The following is a 10,031-nucleotide window of genomic DNA, read 5'->3' as shown; positions in this document are numbered from 1 at the left end:
TTTTTAACGACAAAATTTTTATTAAAACCCTCTCGCTAGTGAGAAAGTAGGGAGGGGAGAACAAACAACCTTACAACGGCTTAGTGAGCCAATCACTAATGTGACATTTATATAGGCGCGTTCACACTAAATGCATGTCAAGCTAGGTTCACACTAAATGCGCGTTCACACTAAATGCGCGTTAACACTAAATGCGCGTCAAGTTAGGTTTACATATTGTGTTTCATCCAAATCGCGACTAGAAAAATTATAAAGTAATAAATTTATGGAAAAAAACATGAGTATATTAAACGAATCATTGAGTTAAACATAAACATAATATAACAAAAAACAATATATACTACTAGAAATCAAAAAAGGTTCTAAGCCCTTTATTTATCTCATTTCTGTTTGTTCATCTAGATAAATGACACACTAACTATATTAATATTTCTACACGGTATGAATGCGCGCAATACAGTCCCCTGTTTAAGTCGATTTAAATCCCTTAATCACACTCTGATCAGGTTGATTAAACTTTCTTGCATATGTCCCGTATCTTCTAGAAACACCAGTATCCGATAAAGTGTCCCATAACTGCAAGAAGTTGAGTAATAAAGGAGATACTTCTAAGCAACAATATACAAAAAAAAAAAAACAAAACCTGAAAAAATCGGTTAACGAAATATCAACTTTTCTGACTTTATACAAAACTTGAAGCAATTTTGTACCTTCAAATTTCCTCTAGAGCCACCAATGGCCAGCAAAAAAGGAGAATCTTCCGAGAACGATAAGGAAAAGACAGCACCCTGATAAAATGAGACAAACGTTAAAAAAGAAATAACTTATTAATGTGATAAAATAGTATGCTATTGTGTGTATAAGAGTCTAGAAAAATACAGCTTTACGATTCTCTGAGGCGATGCATGAAGGTTTGTTATTTGACAAATCCCATAGCTTAACCTGTTATTGTTTAAAAGAATAACAAACATATGCAAGTAAATCATTTGCATGAGAAATAAATAGTTCATATGCTTAATGTTTAGTTACCATTTTGTCTTTAGAGCCAGTTGCAAGAAGCTGAAAAAAGTAACATTGTGAGTCAATACTAAATATGAATTGTAATTGTAATAACATCATAAGAACAAAACAAATAAAGGTAAAACAAAGCCTTACATTTGGTACTGCAGGATTATAAGAAATAGCACAAACAGCTTTATCGTGTGCATGAAGAGTGAAATTAGGCTTTACTTCAGTGGATGTTGCCGTTCGGATATCAAAACCAACAACTATACCATTCGCGAGACTTGCCTGAAAACATAGAAGACAATTAACTTGCAATTTCGACCCATTTTATTTTATGAATGTGTCAATTGGGGTTATGATTAATCTCACACGGGTCATATGGGTCAAACATCACCCAGACTCCCATAGTTTATCATTAATGCACACAAGTTCTATAACAACTGTAAATAGTTAATTACTATTATAAAAATCAGGGATTCTTCATTATATAGTGCAAAAAATGAGCATTGACACAACCCGAATTAAAAAGAACAGATTTCAACCCGGTCTTATATACGCGATGCTACTACACTACTTTTGTAAATAATATCACAAACTTTCATACATGTATACAAATCTAAAATTTGTACCACTAACCACAAATTTGTGTTGGTCATGTGGGTCCCATGCCAAGCTTTCCACATCAGCAGCGACACACCACTTAAACCCAGAATGTGAAGGAGTCCTTACATTTCTCTGCAACATAACAACAAAATCATCAACAAAACAATAATATAAACGATTTATTTAAGGCCGTCGTAGTGTTTAACCGTAATCAAATGTTAGATTTTGCAAAACACTCACCATGACTATTGTATGATCAAACGATCCGCTAAGAAGAACCTCATGTTCATGATGATTCCATGCAACTGCTTGAACCTAAACAATTTTTAGAGACAACATTGTAATGAATACACAATCAATGCATACTCAACTCACACGCCTACTTGGAATACCTATATCTAGAAATGTGGTCGGGTCGGGTCCGGTCCAAACGGTTTTAGGCCTAAACGGGACGGGTTTCGGTCGAGACACAATTTATAAACTAAAGATCACATAAAGCATGCCTTATCAGTATGGTGTTCCAAAGTAAGATTGCATTTTCCGGTTGACAAATCCCAAATCTTCACCGATTTATCAGCACTAGCACTTGCAAGAATATTCCTGTATATAAATGTGACAGAATGACATCAGCATCAAGAAAACTGCATAATAAAGAAAATAAAACCCATAAGATATAACTTTAACTTACCTATAGCCCTTATTCCACGCTAGAGAAAGTACATAATCAGTGTGACTATCTTCCTTGTACTTCCTTGACTTCTACAAACAACAATTTGCAAGTTTGAAGTTAGAGTGCACCGAGAAAGTACTTGAAGTATCGAAATTTGGATCTAAAAACGAGCTCATTTAGCACTAATTAGTCAAATATGGACTAATGAATAATACCTCGACCTCTTTTCCTTTCGTCTTTTTCTTATTTTTACCACCTAATATAAGTGATGGCTGTTCTATATCAATCTGAAAACAACCGAAGTACAAGATTTAAATCACTTTCTATTATATAATCCAAATACATTAACTAGAAACCTGCAATCAGTTAGAATAAATCATAATATACGTACACCATCAAGGTCCCATATTTCGATTTCTGCTTTACATGAGCCCACCGCTACGAAATTCCCTGCAAAAAAACATATAAATGAGCTAAAACAACATGTGGGCAATCCAGGGTGATCCAGGATTCAACAAGAAAACAATTTGAAATTGTTAAATGATATATTATAGTTTTCCGGTATTTTTTTGTCAAACAATGTGACAAAAGATAGTTTTCCAGTAATTTTTGTTTTTTTTTTTCAAGTAGCAAAAACAAATGGTTATATATAAAAGTTTTAATGCTACCTTTTTCGCCACCATTAATTGGGAAATCAAGCCATGCTGTGCACAGAGGAAACTTCGAAAGGTTAATATGATGGTGAACATACTTGTTTGGATCACCATCAGGGTCCTCTATAACCAGAACCTATTTAAAAACACAAATTAACACATCAAAATTCTACAAAAAAAAAAAAAAAAAAAAAAAAGGCTAAAATATCAAAATATACTTAACACCACATGCCTCAAGACAACCCGTATCATCCTTAGTACATGCACAAACTACAACAGCATCTTCAGCTTTTATCATTATATCTTCAAGCTCCTCAGAATCCTCATCCTAAACAACATAAAATTAAATAAGATTAAGGCTTTAAATTTACAACCTCAAATATTCAAAGATTGACTTAAAGTCAGTTAAGTGAAACTATGCAACTTACATCTTTATTCTTAAGATACGGGTCTAACTCATTACTTGGGTAGAAAGTGTCCCCAAGTCCCGAACAAAATATGTCAATGGCTGATATGATAAAATAATAAAAAGTGAAATTAAATAATAGTAAGTACGGAAAAGTGAATATGAAAAAATATGTCAATGTACACATGAATTATTATACCGTCATCCTCGTCATCATAACCATCCATGTTTAGTTCATCTAAACCATCCGTTATATCAGTCTGGTTCGATCCACCACCAAGCGCACTAGCTGCGCCAAATGCATGCTCGATCTCACCCACATCTTTGTATGCATCATCAACACTCATCTCTTCATCATCACATTCTTCACTCTCAGCATCAAAACTACAAACATCAAATAACAAGCTAAGTAACAGCATCAAAGAGAAACTGTCTCTAACAAACGTATAACTTATAAGAATGAAACTATACACAATAATACAAACCCTTTTTCCGCTTGGACCATCATCTTCTTTATCTTCTCGATTTCCTCCTTAGAAAGAGGGTCAGCTACACAGGGGACAGATTTATTTGAAGCCCCTTTAGGAACCCATGATATTGCTGAAATCATTCTTCACGTAACCTATTACAAAGACAACTAATTATCGACTAAGAATCACGATGTCATTAACGTACCAAAGGCAAATTAACCAATCAATCACAATTGAATTTATATAATGCATGACGTTAAAACAAATAAGCCAGAATTGAATTTATGGCAGTGGAATAAATAGGCAATATTCATTGATCGATGGACCAAAATAACAAGAGAATAGAAGGTGGAGGATTATAAAATTACTCACCGGAAGTAAATTAAACCAGAAGTAAGATGATACTGAAATCTGAGTACCAGCAAGGAAGATTTTATCACGTACCGCTGAGGTGGTTGATCGACGGAAATAAACGCGGGGTTTAGGGCTTATAGAAGATTTACGGAGTATATAGTTTTTCCTTTTGTGGGTTAGCTCTGCACTTTAAAATTTCGGGGGCCCAAACCCGGTACGCCAATACTTTGTTTTGTTTATATCTATTTATTATTCATTTTTATTTACAGTATTATTATTATTATTATATTATTATATTATTTTATCAGTATCATTTTTTATCATTATTTTTACTATTTTTACTATTTAATTATATTGTAGAGAGAATGTTTCAGTTTTATTGTTTTTGTTGTTTTACTTAGGACACACGTAGTGGTCCGTTACCCACTCCGCCACCGGCCGCCAACCGTCACACCCCCACCACCAGCATTCCGCCACCGGCCGCCAGTGAGACCCCTCACCCCTCTAACGGTCGAGTTTGTGGGGCCCACCGAATTTCTTTTTTTTTTCCCCAACGGCTAGAATGTTTAATTTTTATTTTTTTATTTTTTTTCTTTTACATATTTATTTACCTATCTATATATACATACACATACTACACAAACATAACCACTCAACACTCTCAATCTTTATTTAATCTCAAACATTTTTATACACTCTCAATCTTCCATTCCAAAAAAAATGTCTCAACAAAATAAAAACGATTTCTTCAACCATATGTTAAACAATCCAATCCCGTCACCGAATCATTCATCATCGAACTAAGCTAACAATTCGTCTTCAAGCCAAACTAGTTTTTCTCAACAACAACAATTTGTTCCATCACAACAACTACCATTTCAACAACAATTATAATTTGTTCAATCACCAACACTACCATTTCAACAACAATTACAATATCAAAACATGAATTCATACTATACACAACCACAATTTCCTATTAACCAACAACAATTCTTTTCACAATCTCAACAACAACAACTTCCATACATGCCACAACATATAACACAACCGACGCTTGAAAGCGTACACGAAACACAACCCGAGACCGAAAAAACAAAAAGCTAAAAGAAAGGGAAAAGCTAAAGTAGCCGAAGGAAGCGAAAAGCCGACACGTCAATTAATGCATTGTACTCCGGAAAAAGAAGAAATTTTGGCCGAATGTTGGCTCGATGCGACGTGTTGGTTAAGATTCACATCATAATATTCAAAGGTTAATCACTTTGTTTTGATGATGACACACAAGAGCTAAGTAGTTAATCATATGTAGGACGACATGAGTTCATAAGTCTAAACTATCTCTAGCAAAGGACCAATACATAAGTAATTATCTTGGTAAAAATGCTACACGGCTGAACTACGGTCGACCGTGACACTAACCGTGCGTGTCCTGTACCAACGAGTTTAAGTTTTTCTAAAACTGTTAATCTACGACTTACCTCACGGACGACCGCAGCTCGACCGCAGTTTTCTCTGTTACCAATTTTGACCAAATAAAGTTTGACTAGTTTCCGACACCTATAATTTACAAAACCTTTTTAAACATACTTATAATAGTTGCCCTTTTTGATCTCAAAAGAGTTTTGAACCAAAAGATGTTAATTTTTACTAATCACACCTAATGACATCTTAATGACATTTTAAGCTTGATTTAGACTAAAACACTCAAGTGTTATATCTCTTTATCCTAATACATAGTATCATTTAAACATACTAATAATGGTCATTAAAGTCTCAATTAAAGAGTTGCTCTCCCATTAATTCTATGTATCATTATTTGTATGAGAATGTAATTAGTTCAAGTCTAGTCAAGTTGTAACAAGAATCACTATGCTCAAACTAGATTCAAACTAGTTCATTTAAGTTGTAACAATGTTCCAAAGGGCAAGATACTCCCATAATCAAAATGACAAGTAATTAAGAAAGGTTGATGAAGCTTTTGGAAGATAATGGTTTGTCAAGAGACAAAATTCTGCAATTACCTCTTTTGGTAATCAATGACAAATGGTCAAAGATTGAAGACTTTCTTCTTTAATAGACATGTCAACTTCCATGCTTATATCCAAAACATAAATGGAAATGGGGATAGTTTCAGAAGTAATTGGCCTTTAGTTGCAGCTATTAAACAAGGAAAAATGACAATTTTCAAAGGACAAAAACGGTCATAAGAATCAGATGTCAGAGGTACACGGTCGAACCACGATCGACCGTGCAGCGAGTCGTATAGCTTCCAGGCAGATTTCTCTTTCCTATAAAATCCAAGACTTGAAGCATTTGAAGACTCACCTCTTGCACTCATATTTTCTCATACTTACTGATATCATTCTTATAATTAAATTGTAATCTTTTGGAGTGATTCAAGCAAGATTACTTGTAAGCTTGAAGTTGTAAGTTTACTTGTAAACTATCTTCTTAAAGGGATCTAGAGGATAGTTGTGTTTTCACTAGGATAGTTCATTAGGATCTTGTGGTAAGGGCTATAGGTGTTTGTGAAGTCTTCTAAGGGACGTAAGAGTTCACGAGTTGCGGCTTATCGAAGTACTAGTGTTGTATCCGGACACTCCACCGAGTTTGGAGTATCATAGTGAAGAAAAATCTCAATTCGTAGAATTGAGGAATGGATTAAGGAAGATTAGTTAACATCTTCCCGAACCACTATAAATCGTTGTGTTTGTTCTCTCTTTCCTTATCTTTTGATTACAAGTTTTACATATATTTATATTGTTAGTATTATTAGAGAACACCTATTTCAAATCACACTATATCAAGTTCAAATTCACAAAACGCAAAGAAAATTTTGAAAAATCGACTAAGTAACTATTCAACCCCTAGTTACTTACAATTGGTATCAGAGCGGTTGCTCTAAACATTTTGTCAAAAATTACTAATTCGAAATTAAGACTAATTTTTGCAAATCTTAGAGTTTAAGATCATGGAACAAAAATTTGAGAACTTGAACTATAGTGAAGGATGCTCCATGCAAAGGCCTCCACTTCTTGAAAGTGAAGGATTTTGCTATTGGAAGCATCGATTTGAAACGTATGTCCGCTCCAAAGATATAGACTATTGGAACATTATTACTAAAGGTGATTACTAAAGTGAAGGATTTTGCTATTAGAACATTATTACTATTGGAACATTATTAATAAAGTTTCGATTCATTATGCCTTACTCAAACATACCAAGAGAAGAAAGAGAACAAGTAAATAGATCAAGAAGTTGTTGTAGCTGTTGAATGACATAACTCATAAGAACTTTGTCAATGCAGGCCCCTGGAACTTTTTAGAAGGCAGGAAGTTGATTTTTTGATAGCCACTAGCGTTGCAGCTCGGGTAAGTTCTCGTTTTTTTTTTTTTTTTTGTTAGTAGTATATGTTTAATACACGATGGTGAATATTAAACCCTTTAACGGTTTTTTACAGGGGCTTGATATTGTTGGAGTTAAAACAGTTATCAACTGTGAGTGTCCACGTGACCTGACTAGGTAAGTTTTCTCCTTATTTTCATCTATTTATCATTGAAATGTTTACAAACTCTATCTTATTTCCAGTACGTTCTACGATTTGTGGGTGCTTGGTTTTGCGTTTTGAAACTAGCTATCTGATCAAGTTTGTTTAAACGTATAATCCTTTTGCTTATCTGACTAGTGTAAGTATCAAATACTTATTTTGGATTTATAATTTCATACCACTTCTACACATCTGATAATCAATTTTATAACCTAATTTCTAAGATACTTTCGCTTCCATTTTACTTCAATCTCTATTTTACTCTCCATTTTATGTCATGCGAGACATTTAACTATTATATTGTTTGATTGTCAAAACTATCACTTTAAGATGACTGCAAACACTACCTTACATAAACCAAAGTAAGTACCATTTTGATTACCTTATGATAATAATGCATCATCGTTCGGATTAAAAACAATAATAACACTTATGTTGCGTTTAATTTCTCTAAATTCATGTTGTAATAAAAATGACATCAATTTTTTTAGCTATGTTCATCGAGTGGGTGTAATGCGATTCCAGTAGCCTCTTTTTCAGCAACTTCTTTACAAGCAGCCTCTCTTGTAACATATTATAGTTTACCTCATTCGTTGAAGATTTTTGTGTCATAATATGCAATTTTTTTCCCCATCGACTGAAATTGTCCTTTAGCATCAAGTGGTCTCTACTAGAGAAACAGTTTCATGATGTTGAGTGGATCATTCAAGAGCTTATTGAAGATGTGTTTAACTATATCATGAGTTGTGGTGGAGGAGGTTTTGGTAAGTAGTTCCAGGGACTATCGGTAACTCTATGGATGTTTAGAAACTATTGTGCGAACCTTTATCGATACAATGAAGAGATGTATTGAAGAAAAGTTGAAGGGATAATTGAGCTCTAGAAAAGCTTTATTGTAACAAGTTCCCTTGTTTTAATCAAAAGTTGTATAAAAACAAACCATTTAAGTTTGATGCAAATATTTTGAAGAATGATGCTTCGAAAATAGAAAGTCCTGAAGAGGTATATATGAGCCACTTTACAAATTATCGAGTTCAGAATCTCAACATTGCGTTTGAGATGCGAATGATAATATTCACTTACTGGGAGTGTCTGATGATTCGAGTTGTTGATTTAGTTAGTTTGAATATGATATCGTTGGTGGAAAATATCATGCCAAATGGAATTAAGGTCGCGATGATATTCTTCATTAATGACATCATGTTCAAACTAACCAAATCGGGAACTCGAATGGCCAAAAATTCCTATTAACTGAACATTATCATTCACATCTCAAACGCATTGTTGAGATTCTCAAGTCGATAATTTTTAAAGTGCCTCAAATCTACTTTTCCAATACCTTCTATTTTCGCAGTTTCATTCTTTCAAATCTTCGCCTCAAACTTAAATGGTATGTTTTTCTCCAACTTTTAATTAAAACACGGATTGCTTGTTTCCATAAAGCTTTTCTCGAGCTTGATTATTCCCTTCAACGTTTCTTCAAAATACCTTTTCATTGTATCGATCGAGGTTCCCATTGTAGTTTTAAACATCCATAAAGTTGTTGATATTCCTTTGAACTACTTACCAAAACCTCCACTATAACTATGATATAATCAAACACATCTTCAGTGAACTCATGAATGGTCCGCTCAACATCATGAAACTGTTTCTTTAGTAAAGACCTCATGATGCTAGAGGACGATCTCGAACGACTGGACTAGTTTTATTTAATCACGAGTCTGTGTTCGCAACACTATATACAGTAATGTCTTGTCTATATGTTCAATAATTCATGTCCTTAGAGGTCCATGATATCAAACTATAGGAAGATTTTAATTCTGAAGAAGATGATGCAAACTATAGGTAGATTTTAAAGCTATAGCAAGCCAACACCTATTCAGATTATGATCATTTACTGACGGTTTAATTTTTTTATATACGTGTTTCATGTCATAATGTTATACTCTGTATAACATTATGAATAAAGATGAATGTTGTGTGCGTGAGTATGGAAGTCTTATTAAAATAATGGAAGGATCATACAAATCGACGACCCTTTATAAGATGGTGTTAGTTGTGAACTATGTGGTGCTTTGAACTTTTTTATGATTTCTAGATTTTGTTATAGCATTATATGCGTCCGTTCATTAAAAAAATAGAGGGGAGAAAGTTTGAATCTCGATGTTCTTCTTGTAAATGAAAAAAGGTTTGTCTGTATATCACAGGCTGAAAGCATTATTTATGCTTAAAAGAGATCTATGAACTTGACATTTATGATTATTTTGGTGGTAGAATATGATTGGGAAACCGGAAACTGTTGTTTTGTATTCCCTGCACAAAG

General features: G+C 33.7%; 1 protein-coding gene across 1 annotated transcript; it reads right to left on the bottom strand.

The window, feature by feature from the left end:
- Positions 1-380: 380 nt before the first annotated feature.
- LOC139855526 (uncharacterized) lies at positions 381-4,264 on the bottom strand. Its single transcript, XM_071844762.1, has 17 exons — positions 4,180-4,264; positions 3,804-3,959; positions 3,537-3,708; positions 3,360-3,439; positions 3,164-3,259; positions 2,947-3,067; positions 2,670-2,728; positions 2,494-2,565; positions 2,297-2,367; positions 2,112-2,208; positions 1,849-1,923; positions 1,642-1,740; positions 1,156-1,290; positions 1,030-1,059; positions 880-942; positions 711-788; positions 381-576 (listed from the first exon to the last, which is right to left on the bottom strand). The coding sequence occupies exons 2-17, from the start codon at positions 3,945-3,947 to the stop codon at positions 469-471; spliced, it is 1,500 nt and encodes a 499-aa protein (XP_071700863.1). The 5' UTR covers positions 3,948-3,959; positions 4,180-4,264; the 3' UTR covers positions 381-468.
- Between the last annotated feature and the right edge of the window lie 5,767 nt (positions 4,265-10,031).

This window comes from Rutidosis leptorrhynchoides, chromosome 6 (assembly GCF_046630445.1).
Source record: "Rutidosis leptorrhynchoides isolate AG116_Rl617_1_P2 chromosome 6, CSIRO_AGI_Rlap_v1, whole genome shotgun sequence".
NCBI classification, from domain to species: Eukaryota; Viridiplantae; Streptophyta; class Magnoliopsida; order Asterales; family Asteraceae; genus Rutidosis; species Rutidosis leptorrhynchoides.
The sequence above is the reverse complement of the archived record's forward strand: the minus strand, read 5'-3'. Positions and strand labels throughout refer to the sequence as shown.